The sequence below is a fragment of the Vanessa cardui genome, chromosome 9 (genome assembly GCF_905220365.1).
Source record: "Vanessa cardui chromosome 9, ilVanCard2.1, whole genome shotgun sequence".
Taxonomy (NCBI): domain Eukaryota; kingdom Metazoa; phylum Arthropoda; class Insecta; order Lepidoptera; family Nymphalidae; genus Vanessa; species Vanessa cardui.
The window spans coordinates 5,452,271-5,468,185 of NC_061131.1; the positions used below are offsets into that span (position 1 = coordinate 5,452,271).

Genomic DNA, 15,915 nt, shown 5'->3' on the forward strand with positions numbered 1-15,915 from the left:
ATTTCAACTCTTGTAGTTAATTTTAGACACGTAAAGAAAAGTGTTAATGGTGCATAATTTTGATAAACTGGCATCAAATTAAATGAAAATATGAGTTTTTTAGTTTAACTCATAAATATTTATCCAAATATAATATCTTGTATAATAGTCTCCTTAATAATTGAAGCGCAAATATTCATCACTACATACCTATTATAAAACAAAGTCTCCTGGCCGCGTCTGCCTGTCTGTATACAACAACAGTCTGTAAATTCCCACTGCTGGGCTAAAGGCTTCCTCTCCCTTTGAGGAGAAGGTTTGGAACATATTCCACCACGCTGTTCCAATGCGAGTTGGTAGAATACACGGTACGAGTGGTTGGCAGAATTTCTATTTGTCACATGCAGGTTTCCTCACGATGTTTTCCTTCACCGCTGAGCACGAGATGAATTAGAAAGACAAATTAAACACATGAATCAGCGGTGCTTGCCTGGGTTTGAACCCGCAATCATCGGTTAAGATGCACGCGTTCTAACCACTGGGCCATCTCGACTCTCCCCTGTCTGTATGCTAGCGATAAACTCAAAAAATATTCAGCAGATTTTCGTGCGCTTTTCACAAATATTCAGAGGGATTATAAGGAAGGTTAATTTATTAAGGTTTTTGTGTAAATAAGTTGAAATAGAACGAAAATTGTTAAAGATGTCGGATCAAATCAACAAATAAAACGTAAAAAAAATATAAAAAAAAACCTTATGTCCACCCGTGCGAAGCTAGGACGAGTCGCTAGCTAATAATAATTTAAGAAACAAGAAATTGACCGGAAGCATGGTTCATTTCATGTAATTGCAATCCCAGAAAAGTCCAGACTACCGACAGGAGTCTGTTAATAAATCAAAAATCGAATATAGTAAAAAAAAATAATTGAACGTTTATGTACAATTTGCACTGTTGAGTGCAGGTTTCATTTGAGGTCGTATCTTGAAAACGTCTAATAATTTTGATCTAAAGCAAAATTAATTAGAATTTGAATTGCGGTGGCAGCTACATACCTATTTTATCAAAAGTAACCCTATTATTATTATCAGGTTATAGGTATTCTTTAGTAGAATACAATATCTTAATGTTTGTATTTAAGTTCTACTTTGGTAGAGTTAATTATTTAGTAATTTGATGTCTACCGATCATGTGATGATTTAAAACCATGACTTTATAATCATAATCATTATTATTACTAGAATAATCAATATAATCTTAAGCAATCTTCGTGTAATAAAAACGAATAAATGTTTAAGAATTTTGTCGCTACCGAAATACACAATAATGTGGGCAGTGAATCAAATTAATAAAAATCAATGTAATTTATGGGTGGAATATTTGATAAGATTTTAATGTACGAATCACGGAGTTTTTCATGATTAATCTCAGATAACAATAGATTGTAACGATGATAATTTGTAAACAGTTGTTTAGTACAATTGCAACAGTGGTAGATGCAAAAGAAAATATATTCAACATTGAAGACAATCGTTAAGTGTTATGTTTTCTCTTCGGGCAGGAATGCCTGACGACAATTCCTTTCAAATACGTTTAGTACACAGTTCCCTATTACGAAGTGTCAAACGTTTCTGGTCTACAATTTGACTCATCCTAAGGAATGTGCTTTAATTTTAATTATGATTTTTATGTGTGGAAAAAGTGCTACATTTAATGATGTGCAAAATAAATAATTTTTTAACCGTTGCGTTCTATATATTATGGATTTCTAGTGATGCTCAGGTAATATGATCATTTATAATAAATGTTGTAAATAATATTCTTTTGTTTACGAGCGTTGTTTTACTTAAGGCAAGATATATAATATTTTGATTAAATTTTATTGTTCAGTCAGTAATATATCAGAATTTTCATATATATAAAAAATTATAAAATCAAACTTAAAACAAGACTAAGTATATGTTAGTAAAATACTGTTTGTTAATAATCTTGACCTATTCATTAATAAAAAAGGTGATTTTTCTGTCAGATTTAATTAAATATTTTATAAAAATTTAAATATTATATGCCCTCCTCACACTACTGCCAATTCTTTGTTTTGTGATTAAAGCTTTGCAAATACATCGCTTTAATTCATTAATCACAGATATATTAATCAGCTTACAAAAAAATATTAATCTAAATATGATACAAATAATGGCTTGTTTCTAAAAAAAAATGAACGCCTGGAATATAATGAGAGCAAAAATGTACTTTTAAGACATACCTAATTTTAAGATGCTTTGTTTATACTATGAAAATATGAATAACGACAAGCCATTTTTGTTTGTGGATTATTTTTATTTACTATATTTATTATTTAAGGTTAAATGCTATTTCAATGATGGTCTTAATCCTGTGACGTTCGACTCAAGAGTCTGGGATCAATACGAACGCAACCCTCGTGTGGCACCTCAAAACAATGAGCTGGCATGTGAAAAACCTAACATTTACATATGCGAGGTATGTTTATTTTATAGATTAAGTATATATATCAGTCATTCACTACCCGTACGTTGGCGATATCAATAATAAGGTTTGCATTATTTACGACTGTTGCTAATTAGCTAATTTTACGGCGATATTGGCCGACGAAGTCTGTAAATATCGTGCCTCTTGAAACAGTGGAATATCAATTACAATTAATTATTGTGCAATTATTACTTTCAAACAGTTCCAAAGAAAAGTTCGCAATAGATTCACAAATCATTTGACAGTGGACCCGAAGTCTGAATGGGTTACTAGTCTAAGTGTCAGGCAGATAGCTTTCCATTTGTTCCATTAGTTTCCATTGTTTACTGTACTTACTTTGTATCTTTTTCTATCGCTTTGATATGACAAATAACTTTACCTTCTACAAGTAGGTAATTTAGAATTATTCAACCCTATTGTATAAATTTTTAAAACTTTTTGAATGTTTCTGTAAAAAAATGTTCGTTATTTCCTTAAATGGGTTTTTTTCGAGTTCGATTCTATTTTCAAATTTTCTATATTCTCCGAATTTTGCAATTATTGGCTATCCGCAAATATTGAGATTGATTGAGGCATCATTTCGATTTATTCCTCTGTTCTTTTAGGTATTATACAACTTTTCTATGATTTTATAGGAACCTCTGGATGCAATTCCAGTTGACAGTGGGAAGACCTGCAACTTCCGGAATATTTGGTACCATGAACAGGTGTTCAAGTGGGTCGCGGGATGGGGATGTCTGCTCTACACGCCAAACTTCCTTTACGTAGGAGGGAGGAACCCCATAAATTTGAGTTCAAGATGTGTGTATGGGAATGTCTTTGCGCCGTGCTTGGAAGTAGTTAGTATTTATTCCATATGAACAATTATAAAATAAGTAATTAAAATATCAGTATTGCAACATTAGTAAAAGTCATTAAGTTTTCTAAATAACGATGACCCAATTCACATAATATTGACGGTTAAATATTGAAATAAACAATAAATGCTCAATTAAGAAAGATATAACATTAATTTAAAATGAAAAATTTAGATTGTTTTTAAAATATGTAAGTACATGTCGTGTTGGGCGGTGGAGGATAATATGTCGACTGTGTCCCAGCCGTGGGTTTTACAGTCATATAGCATTCATTTATATACGATAATAGTGAACACCTATCAACAACAAACAATTGTTTGTTTAAATAAAACTAGTTATAACGGATTTGAATCGCGTATATTAATTATTTTTGGCATCCCGACGTTTCGAGCACTTTACAGCGTTCTTGGTCACGGGTAGACTAAGGTGGCATTTGTCTATTTGAGGAACAAAAGAAATATTATTTACAACTACCGCCAACGACAAAAATCCCAAATCCCAAATCCAACAGACTGCAAGACCTAAAGATACAGTCAGTGCCTTCTGCGTGCAACCGGAACGTTATTCAAGATACCAATTGAGAAATCGTTGGCGGTAGTTGTAAATAATATTTCTTTTGTTCCTCAAATAGACAAATGCCACCTTAGTCTAACCGTGACCACGAACGCTGTAAAGTGCTCGAAACGTCGGAATGCCAAAAATAATTAATATACGTATTCAAATCCGTTATAACTAGTTTTATTTAAACAAACAATTGTTTGTTTGTTGTTGATAGGTAAGACCTCCTCTCCTTTTGAGGAGAAGTTTCGGAATATATTTCACAACGCTGCTCCATTGCGGGTTGGTGGAATACATATGTGGCAGAATTTATATGAAATTAGACACATACAGGTTTCCTCACGATGTTTTCCTTCACAGCAGAGCACGAGATGAATTATAAACATAAAATAAGCACATGAATATTCAGTGGTGCTTGCCTGGGTATGAACCCGCAATCGTCGACTAAGATGCACGCGTTCTAACTACGGGGCCGTCTCTGCTCAATACTTATCATAAATATGCAATTGCTAAGTTAAGGGTCGATACGGTTACTTTGGAACAATTAACATGAGAGTAATTAGAGTTATAAGTAAGGTTTTGTTACGAATCGCACTAGCCCAAATATAATTGATTTGTTACACAAGTATAGTAATGTAAAGTAATTTGAGAGTAGACATAAAAATATAAAAATAAAATAATTAAGCGTAAAATAAGAACAATAATATTGAAGAGCAAAATAGGTACTTTGATTATAATATCTTGAAATCTAGAATTTTCGTTGATCGATGTTCCAATAATCTTGATTGAAGACGTCTTTTTTTTTAAATTTTTTTATATATTTTCTATACGGACTAAATAAAAATACGAATCTTTTTGGATTATTTTATCATCATCATCATCATTAACGATAATATTGATGAAAATCGTTTTTTTAATGATTCGGTATCATTTTATATCTTGATGAGATGTTTAGTTCTTGGAAATCTATCCTTAATTCATTCGAATAAATTATTCGGTATAGTTCTTTTTTTTCGGTCTGCCTTTCAAAAAGTATGATTCATAATTATTAAAGTATTAAAATTATTTAATGATGCCTAACTTTGTCAAAAAATAATAATGACAACTAACACGATATCACACTATTGTTCAATCAATAAAATACCTGTGTATATATTTTGCTGAACAAATGGTGATCAGATAATTCAGTACCTTACAAACTCCATAGATATTGGGTCTGTGAGAAATATTACGGATCCTTACATTGTGCCACCAATTTATTGATTGAAGAAATACGAAGAATTGCTTCTAGCAGTAGTTTATTCAATGGTTTTACAGAAAAACAATAACATCGTCAATCAATCTTGTAGACAGGATCCTGCTAAAGATACTAAGACTTAGATGCGTAACATACATACGTCAACTATAAAATCACCATACTATAACACTTGCTTATTAAATTTATGAGTAACCATTTTAGGCTCGAGATGATGGCACATGCGGATGTTATCCATTTGATCCTAACTTCGAAGAAGTAGCAGTGGCAATACGCAATGCGTTAATACCATCAGCGCAAGATCGATGGGAAAATTGTTACTACGCAGCCAGCGATTGCTGTAGTCATTTTATGAATGAAAATATGTACAATACTGGTAAGGATTAATTATTTCCACTTGACCTAAAATCTAATAGGAGAAATTACAGCTGTACTGGAGATATTGTGGTGAATAAATCTAATTTGACACAATTGTAAAGAGGAAAGTGAAAAACGCCCAAAAAGAATGCTAAAAATTGCATATATGTAAATAAAACAAAAAACATCTAACAAAAGCTTTTAAAGGGGTTATTGCTTGACTAAATTATTAACTTTACAATATTTTCAGGCGAATGTGGACCGACATTCGACGGTTGGACTTGTTGGCTACCAGCAAAGAACGGCACAACCGCCAATTCCGTGTGTCCAGAATTCGCCTACTCCAACACAGGCCCATCCTGCTATCGTATGATTCATTAAGTATTATTTTATTCCAAGTTCATTTTTATATGGTTGGGGTTCATGACGTATCCTGAAGTTCTATCTATATACTTCATAAATATACTTTATAAGAAGTAACTATCAATCATTTGATATAATACGGGTCTTTCTTGATCTCTTCTTTAGCCAATCCTGCCCAATTATCTCACTGCATATATTTAATACTTTTGAGAAAGGTACATAAATGATCCACAGACAATATGTTGTATCTGTAATTCAAATACATTTTAATAAGTAACTATCAATCATTTGATAAGGCCTTTCTTGATCTCTTCTTTACTCAGTTCTGCCTTTTTTATCCCTCTACATATATTTAATGTATTTGTATCTGTAATTTAATTGGATTAACTCCTAAAAATTTCTATGTAATGTTTCACTTTTCAGACTACAGCAACAAGCCATGCTACGGTAACGGCACCTGGGAACAGCAGACCGACTATAGCACGTGCAGCGTCACACCACGCCTGCTGCGTCGCTACCGCTACCACATCGCAATGCTCGCGTTCTCCATCGCGGCGTGCTTGCCCGCGATCTTCATCTTTTTCATTTACAAACGTCTTCGCGTCATCAGAGTGGCCTTGCACAGGAACTTGCTCATCGCTATCGTTATGAGAAATATTCTCGTTATTGTCAGTAGAAGCGAGGTGAGGGATTTGTATTACATATTATTGTATAAGGTATTGGTCTACTAGTAGGTAAGTTAAAAAATTATGAAAATTTTGCTAATTTATTTAATCTTGTAGCCACGTAAACATGATCCAGTTCTTGGCTATAGAGTATGCTATTGCTAGGCCTAAGTTTTGAGGCGGGTGGTTAAATGTTATTGTAAATTATTATCATCGCTTTAGCAATTATAAAGAAAGACATCAAAAGATTCCAATTGAAAAATAATAGTGGGTATCCAAATATGTCAACTTTTTATTTTTATTTTAGATCTACATAAATGAATTAATCACCGTAGACGATACAGCGATGTCGTTGCATGGGATCGCTTGTAGAGTGTTAGCTGTATCAGAACGTGTCGCCGCGAACGCGGTGTTTGTATGCATGTTGGTGGAAGGCATATACTTGCACAGGCTGATCGTAGCGGTCTTCAGACAGAAACTGAATATAATATGGCTGTATGCAGTAGGAGCAGGTTTGTAAATTAACCAAATTGTATTCACTTAGTAAAAGTGATTTATAATGTTACATTTGGACCTTATATATTGTTAATGTACATTTCAAAAAATATTACTTTTGAATGCTTGAATAAAGAAAACTAATATTGATATTCAGTCAAAACAAATGACTGTTATATAAAATTTATATAAATTATAATGTTCTTGATCGCCCTAATGGGCGATCAAGAACATTATAATTTATAATATTGTCTTTAATTATTAATAATTAAACTATACTATTAATTATTAATAATTATATTATATAATTTTGTCTTTAATTATTTTTTATAAAGCATCAAGTTCTCGGTCTTTGAAAAAATATCGTTGATGACTCTGCATCTATCAGCTGAATCTGAATATAATGTCTTGAAACAGTCTAAGGTTTTTCGCAGATTCGTATTCTATAATATAATATAAATATTTTTAGTGCTCGCCGTCCTGCCGGTAGTGGCATGGGCCATAGTCATGGGCTTACACAATGACCATTCATGCTGGGTGGTGTACACAGTGGACCACATTCAGTGGGCTCTTGACGGCCCACGTATCTTTATTCTAGTTCTCAATACGATATTATTCATAGATGTCTTAAGGGTTTTGCTGACTAAGATACGGAACTCAGAAAATGCTAATCAACTGTAAGTATTACGCCTGAATTTATAAGCAATTTATTGTTAAATAAAATTATACCTTAAATCTTAAAGCTAGCATTCGTTTTGCAATATAGATTGCATTGAGAGGGATCGAAGAAATAATAAATTAGTAAATCAGTCCTAATGTATAATTTTTCATTATGATCAACACGAATAAAAATCTCCAAGCACTTTTATCATCTTTATAAATCTATTAATTAATTAGTAAACGTAAAATTGAGTGCAAAGTTTTATGATAGAACCAAATACTCTGCTCCGGGAAGAACCCTTTGACTACGAGGTCGATGACCTTGTTGTTCAAGTTTATCTTTACTTTTTCTCTGTATCAAAGCAATCAATTTTGCCGTACTTTTGTTTGGGTACAGAAATCGTAATTGCGATAAAATAATTCACATGGATTAAGATATCAATGTATATAATATTTATGTTAACAAAGTAAAAAAGTAATCGGTACATTTATATTACATTGCGAAATTCTCCTGATCGTTTTCCGTGGCCAATATCAATAGAGGCATCTAAGACATAACATTATTGTGCATAAGAATTAAGATTGTGCACAAACACAGGCATCCTTATAATTGGATGGCAAATCCGATCTGAATAGAGTTCAAAGGGACTATTGGGTATCTACTTATTATTATCATTGAATTTCAGAAACACAGTAAAGGCAACGTTGTTCCTGATGCCTATTTTCGGAACGCAATTCATCTTTACCGCCATCAGACCGAAGACGACAGATTGTACATATGAGCAAATGTATTACTTCATTGCCTACACTATAGAGGGCTTGCAGGGACTGGTAGTTGCTATACTTTACTGCTACGTGAATAAAGAGGTAAATTGGATCTTAAATCTCACTTTTATTACATTACATTTACAGCCTGAATTTTTTTTACTGCCGGACTAAGGCCTTCTCTGAGGTTCTCTTCAGAGGGAGAGGAGGAATATGCTCCAAACCTTCTGGTTTGAAGCCAGAAGGTTTGGAGCATGTTCCACCTTCTTGCTCCAATGCGGGTTGGTAGACATACATGCGGCAGAATTTCCTTGATATTAGTCATATGCAAGTTTCCTAACTATGTTTTTCTTCCCCGCCGAGCACAAGATAATTCATCTTGATATAACACAAATAAAGCACATGAAAATTCAGTGATGGTTGCCTGGGTTTGAACCCACAATCATCGGTTAAGATGCATGCATTCTAACCACTGGGCCATCTTTTATGTATTTTATTAAAACAGTATTCTGTATCTGATCTAATTCTAATTTAAAGAAAAAAGCAATTATTGTATATTTTTAAGGAATTTACTTATTCATTTAAATTAATTTCTTTTCCGTAGAAGTCATATCATAATCATATGATACAATTTTTATTCGTTATCTTGAGTGAAATAATGGAGCTTATTTTTATTTCAAGGTCCACGCACTTATAAGGGCAACTTACAAAAAGGCCAAAAAGACAGTGGTCTCTCGCATCCGAGGATCAAGCTATCCTAGATTCAGTATCGATCCCAATACTGATCGAAGGCTTACTTACACAACTGGTCTCCACTCGCAGAACACAGAGTATACGAAAAATCGATATTCGACGATCACACCGAAATTACATGTCGCTGAAATAATTTCGATACAAGCAAGCGAACGTTTAGCTGAAATACTCGATCCAATATATGAAACTATCGATACTAGTATGGTCAACGAAGGCTATGATTACTTAGAACGATCCGACGGCGATAATAACTCCGGATACATACCAAATAGAAATTCTAAAGTCGAAGAATACTATGGCTTTACAAACGCTTCAAGTGTATCAATTGGCTGTCCTGATTGGCTTAAATGTGTATCGCCAAATGGTAGTGAATATAACAACTCAGTAACCGCGACTGATGTATCACAAAGTAAGGATAAAATCAATAAAATTCATACAGAACAAGAAATGAATGTATTAAGTAATCAAGTCCAGGAAAATATGACATTACCGGAAGACTACAAAGATTCGTTTGAACCACGGTCTTCAAATGATAGTATACAAGCGGTAAAAGATGAAAGCAAGTCAACACTTGAAGATATGGATAATGAATTGAAAAACTGTAGTAAAACTATGCTTGATGAAATAATGCAATATATGGTAAATAGTAGTGAAAACTTCAATCTTGATCCTGACCTTCTATCACCAAATAGACCTGAAGCGGATAGAATTATATTTTTAGACGAATGAAATAACGTTTTTAGGCTCAGACACAAAATAATCAGATATATGTTTTGTAATAATAACTTTTCTTTTTCCATTAATAAATTATTTGTAGTACCAATACGTTTTTTTATTTTCCGAGTATGTATTCTATGACACATCATATACATATAACGCAGCAGTATGTCCGAGTCCGTTTTTAAAAAAACATGACGTCATCTTAGCTGACGTCACGAGTGTCAGGGTTCCGATCTTTATCCATCCTCGGAGGTTTGAAATTTAACTCAGGGAATATTCTTCTCTGATTTATTCCAATATGAGGCGGTCCGATCGCTCCGACGGCTCGACCAAGCCTATCGATACGGCGGGCCCTTGATCTTTTATAACAAAAATAGTTGGGTATACTTATTCTCTCAACATAACACCTGTTTACCAACACTAGAATATTTCAGGTTAATTTAACATTTCAAAATTCGCTAAAAATTATTAATTTAACAATGAAACAGTTTTAAATTATTATAATAATCATTTCTGGACACGTGTTTTTCTTAAATACGTGGTTTCGCGCCGACATATATAAATAGCGAATATGAAATACGTTAGACTAAATAAATATTTTTTGCACCAAGTTTTTTACCAAATATGTTGCAACCTAAGCGACCACATGTTCAAAAGTTAATTGAACAGCTTGTTAAAATACTAGACCCTTTCCAAGTTGAGTTACAAAAGTGAGCGTAAGTTGTTGCGTACGCGCAGTTCATTCTGGATCTCCGAGTAAATATTATCAAAATCACGTGAATCTTAGTACATTTCAAAATGTTTGCAAAATTAACTTTGATTCTCCTAATTTGTATGGGTGTGAATAGTTTCCCCGATGGTGCTCCTGTAGACGCGTGTGTAAAGGATCGAGCGAATCAGCCGAATCACGGTCAGCATCGCACCCAACCACTCTCAACCTTGCCTTACAGAATAGTGGCATCATCTGCCAACTATGGCCCGAATACCAGGATCACAGGTTCGATTTTTATTTAATAGTTAACGAATATGTGTCAATACAAAAAGCATACCTAAAAATAAATAATAATATTAACTAGTCCGAATTAAACCTATTATTGGAAAATGTAGTTATTTAGTAGTCTCTCGACAACATTTCTAGAACTTTTTAAAATAAAACTATTTTTGTAAAGTAAGAAGTCCTTATGCGACAAAGAATAGAGTATGTAATAAGAATTATTCAGAAATCAGTCAATAAATGGGAATTAGTAGATAATGCTCATTGCAATGCAAAAGGCAAATTTCATAAGAATATATTTTAATTAGATACATTTTATGATTAATACTATAAATTGTAATTAAAATATATTCTTATAAAATTAGCCTTTTTTGTTTGAGATGCGATTACTCGATAGTTTATTATTATTATTAATTGCAATTAATGAAAAAAAAAACTTCGTTTTGAAAATTATATATAATAGTAATTTTAGAAACTACACTATACTTATACCCGATGAAATTTGAATATAATATTCATAAGTAGTATGTTTAACATACAATGTAAGGCTATGCATCTCAGATGCTGCGATAATGTTGCACAATTCTTTTGGTTTTCGTCGAGCGAGTTTTGACGGGTTATGGTTTTGCAACACAACATTATGAAAGTCTTAATTGCAATGCTTATCTATTTCTTTAACACTAAACATGTCATACAGATCTATTCAAATGTTTTTAATTGAAAATAATTTATAATTAAATATCACAAAACTTGTACTCACGAAAACAAACAAGCCTGTTTCTTTTAGATTATTTTACATTGATAAGTAGTATCAATGTTTGTACGAAATGTTTGGATTGTGCAAGTTTCAAAGTGATGGCTTGTAGGTCATACGTTTATGGTCTCGGTTCACCTGACCGGTTGGTTTAGGGCAGATAGGTCGACATTTTAGAATTCATTGACATTGCTCGGAAAAATCTGGACATTAATTTTATCTATGCGAAGTCTAATCATATAAAATTTATAATCAACTAATACTAAAATTATACACCCTAACCCTCTTGCATTTATGATATCAATTCGATATCCCTATCTAATAAATAGCAGTTATAAACGAATAAAAAAAAAAGTACTTGGACAATCTGTTCTCATGTGTCACTGATTAAAAACACCCGACTCCAGAACTGGTCAGCAGATACTCATTTAGAAGAAAATCTTCCGACACATAAATAATCTGCTTTCTTCTCGATGATTTCCATCGCTACGGATTACAAGATTATTTGTAAACATATTAAGCACATGAAAACTTAGTGACGTTTAACATGATAATAAGAGAACAACCTTTATTTTTACGCAGGTCACCATTTTTTCCGCGGATGCACCTTGACCTAACTTAAAAATCTAACTAAAAACTATTTTTTCATTCTAGTAACGATCGAGGGTGCGGAACCCTTCAAAGGCTTTTTTATACAAGCGCGATCTGTTGAAAACGATCAATGGCTCGGCTCCTGGGAGGAAACTCCGAACACCACCATTCATCCTGAGTGTTCGGCGATCACACATGCAGATCCCAGGGAAAAGATTAAAGCCACAATAGTGTGGAAAGCGCCACATAATTCTCATGGACGCGTTTACTTTACGTAAGTGATATCTCTTATATTTACGGAATAGCAAACGATCTGGCGGCAAATGGTTACTACCATAAATATAGGCGCTATCAGAAATATTGAGCATATATAGACCACCAAGCTTGAGTCTTTGTAGTATCTTCGTGGCTGTAATTATATTGACCCTTCGCCCTTCAAACGTAATAAATTGGTTGTACAAATGACATACCCAGACGTGCCTTCATAAAGCCCTACTACGTAGGTGTACTTATATCTATGAATACTCAGGTTTCCCATATTATGGTTCATTGTTGATCATGAGATTATAAGAACACTTTAATAATTTTAAGGTTTTAGCCTTCAATTGTTTTTAACTCTAAATCGAGATTTTATAAAGATAAATCACACAGGCAAAACAATCATTATAACATACGATTCTCATGTTTAAAAATATGTTATTTTAAACATTTTGCATCTAGCAGCATCATATAAGAATATATATTACTTGCTTATGTCAATTATCTGGCTTTTCTTGTGAAACCGTTTAATGTAGTGAGTACATCGAACGTTTGAAACGTACATTTTAGATATAATTATGTCAACTTAGAAACTGGAATAAGTTTTTAAACAAAAAAACAGGCTGTCTTGTGCCACACCCAGCCATTGATCAATAAACACCGCGAGTCAAGCTCACGTACTAAGGGATCTGACATAAATTGAATAAATTAGGTAGAAATAAATATTGGTTACTTCTGTCAAACACTTGAATTTAGACAAAGAAGCTATGAACCTATACATACAATAAAATTGGAGTGTCTGTTTGTAATATTTAAATAACCCTTTCTTACTCAATGCATATGTATTCATACACAGTACATATACCAAAATAACATTTTTTACAATTTTTGTCGGTCTGTTTGTTTGTTCCGGCTAATCTCTGGAACGGCTGGGCCGATTTTGAAGGGACTTTCACTGGCAGATAACTGATATAATCGGTAGCAGCTTAGGCTACAATAATATTTCTTTTTTGTAAAATTCAAACACGTACAAGGTCGCGGGCATAGCTAGTATTTATATATACCGTATTCCAAATGTGAATAACATCTTAAAAATATAGTGAACTTTATAAATAAACACGTGTATTGACAGCATTGGTCTAATTGATAAAGGTCTAAGCAATAGCTAACTTAAATTAAAAAAATCGTAGAGATGCGCGTAAAAATATTTTTAAGTGATTAATTAGAAATGTTAAAATTCGACGATTACGATGATAGGTTTTAATAAAGTTAAAAAATATATGATTTCGTTAACCCGTCCCCTGACTAAGCACCTTTCACTTCGACCCATATAGCGTCTTGTGAAACATGTGTGTGATGTGGTATCGCCGAGACCTTTAGCTCAAACTAAATGTACATTCGTTGAACGGAAATCGCATTAGAGTATTTACAGACTATAAGTATAACATTCTGTCATTATAAAATAAATGTAAAACTCTTACATATATGCACCTAATATTGTAAATACTTATTTTGAGGATATTAAGGAAAAGGTTTTGAGTCACTTATTTTTAAACAGTTCTAGGTATATTTATGTTTCTTTTATATAAAAATAATCTAGATTTTAAAAATACGAATCGTTCCGTTTAAATATTTATATTAATAATAAATTTCACATAAAAAATAACATTAATTTCATCTGCGTTATACGAGTTTAAATAACAAAAAAGTATTAGTGAAATAAAACTAGTTATAACGGATTTTAATCGCGTATATTAATTATTTTTAACATCTATTGTCTACCCGTGACCACGAACGCTGTAGTGCTCGAAACGTCGGAATGTTAAAAATAATTAATATACGCGATTCAAATCCGTTATAACTAGTTTTATTTCAATGTGTAATCGCGAAAATTTAAGACAACAAGTATTAGTGAAGATGTAGTTGTTTTTCTCATATGAATCTACATCCATTGTTTTTGTTTGTGTTGTTTTTTTTTTCATTATATTGGTAGTGAATTGTTATTTTGCAATAATTTCTCTTACCGTTCTTGCATGACTAGCCATAGAATAACCAATTATACTGATTTTTTTTTGTAACATTTCAGGGGCACAGTTTTGAAAAATTATGGAACATTTTGGGCGAATCTCATTGCGGAAGCACCACAAGATCCTGTGGCTCTACAAAATCTTTTTTAGAATTTGCTTTGTTTCTAAAAAATGCACGTAACTAATATAAAATAAATGGTGTTGCCTTAATTTATCAAATTATTCTGAATTATATTATAATATTATAGAGTTTTTTTTGCAAGAAATGTGAAATGTTGATTTATTTTAAATTTTGTGTACGTGCGAATAATATCGGCATGAAGGAATCGCCTCCTATCGAGATCTCAAAAATAGAAGCAACACTTTTCACGTCATGGTATTTCATATTATATAATAAATTTATATTTGTTATAAAAATATCATATACGATATCATATTATAAGTACATCGATTCAAGTCCAAGTAACCTGGTATAATTTACGTTTTATTTTTTAACTTTATAAATAATAATTATGTAAAGTGCGCACTTGACACTGATTCGGGTCATTTGATTTTAACTGTTCTGAAAGACAGGTTTGTCTGTAGTGCCATTTTGGGTCGTGATTCATGCAAATATTGCACATAATCACTGTTACATGCTCATTGATTCTCAATTACGTCATAACGCCAAAGACAAATGGCCACTCAGATTAAACACAAATGAGTAAACTTGACTTTGGTTCTCATTTCCGAAAACGGAGGTAAGTTACACGATATATTCGTATGGTACAAATGGAATAATGTGTAGCATATCTGGCTACTACAACCCGTGTATAGTACTACACAACTTAGAGGTAGCATCGGAAAATTCAGTATAACTGTTTACTGCCGATTTATTCAACCAGTAGAAAACACTCCCTATCGCGCTATTCGTCGCTATAGATTATCTCGTCAGTTCAACCCGAGAAAGCAAGTGCATATAAATCGACGTGTCAAATGACGAATATTAGGTCACTATATTACAAGATATTACGTTTACGTAAAGATAATTAATAATTCGGATGTGAACGGTTACACGAATTTTGTCGATGTTACATCTAAGATGTGTCGTACTATACTACAAATGGGCCTTTATTGTACGTATGGTAGGATTAGCTACAAGGCGAATTTCAAGGGTCCCTATTCGCTGGGAGCGAAGTATTAGGTGGGGGAACCACGAAACGGTCGCAGCGCGCGTCATGGCCAAAAAAGGAACTTTCGGTGGCGGACGCTGTCACTTTTTACTAGCGAGATTTACGTTTTTAGTAAATAATTTTATTATCAGTTTTTATGATTAATTTGGCCATGTTTAACTGAAAATTCATAAAAGGATGGATT

At 32.8% G+C, this 15,915-nt stretch overlaps 2 protein-coding genes across 2 annotated transcripts; both read left to right on the forward strand.

Annotated features, from left to right (window-relative positions):
• The first annotated feature begins 1,160 nt into the window (after positions 1–1,160).
• On the forward strand, positions 1,161–10,035 carry LOC124532263. Its single transcript, XM_047107057.1, has 10 exons — positions 1,161–1,758; positions 2,341–2,478; positions 3,123–3,326; positions 5,362–5,533; positions 5,765–5,881; positions 6,301–6,560; positions 6,850–7,054; positions 7,507–7,714; positions 8,384–8,564; positions 9,144–10,035. Exons 1-10 carry the CDS (start codon positions 1,690–1,692, stop codon positions 9,942–9,944), a joined length of 2,355 nt encoding a protein of 784 aa, XP_046963013.1. The 5' UTR covers positions 1,161–1,689; the 3' UTR covers positions 9,945–10,035.
• Positions 10,036–10,629: 594 nt separating this feature from the next.
• Positions 10,630–15,018, forward strand: LOC124532633 (putative defense protein 3). Its single transcript, XM_047107656.1, has 3 exons — positions 10,630–10,932; positions 12,338–12,548; positions 14,619–15,018. The coding sequence occupies exons 1-3, from the start codon at positions 10,734–10,736 to the stop codon at positions 14,707–14,709; spliced, it is 501 nt and encodes a 166-aa protein (XP_046963612.1). The 5' UTR covers positions 10,630–10,733; the 3' UTR covers positions 14,710–15,018.
• Positions 15,019–15,915: the final 897 nt, after the last annotated feature.

Excerpts from the sequence above, each read along its gene's own strand:
- LOC124532263 (XM_047107057.1), top strand. The coding sequence starts at position 1,690 with ATGATGTGCAAAATAAATAATTTTTTAACCGTTGCGTTCTATATATTA. Across the intron at positions 7,055-7,506 it reads GCTGTATGCAGTAGGAGCAG|TGCTCGCCGTCCTGCCGGTA; the intron begins GTTTGTAAATTA and ends AAATATTTTTAG. Across the intron at positions 7,715-8,383 it reads TCAGAAAATGCTAATCAACT|AAACACAGTAAAGGCAACGT; the intron begins GTAAGTATTACG and ends ATTGAATTTCAG.
- LOC124532633 (XM_047107656.1), top strand. The coding sequence starts at position 10,734 with ATGTTTGCAAAATTAACTTTGATTCTCCTAATTTGTATGGGTGTGAAT. Across the intron at positions 10,933-12,337 it reads CCCGAATACCAGGATCACAG|TAACGATCGAGGGTGCGGAA; the intron begins GTTCGATTTTTA and ends TTTTCATTCTAG. Across the intron at positions 12,549-14,618 it reads CATGGACGCGTTTACTTTAC|GGGCACAGTTTTGAAAAATT; the intron begins GTAAGTGATATC and ends GTAACATTTCAG.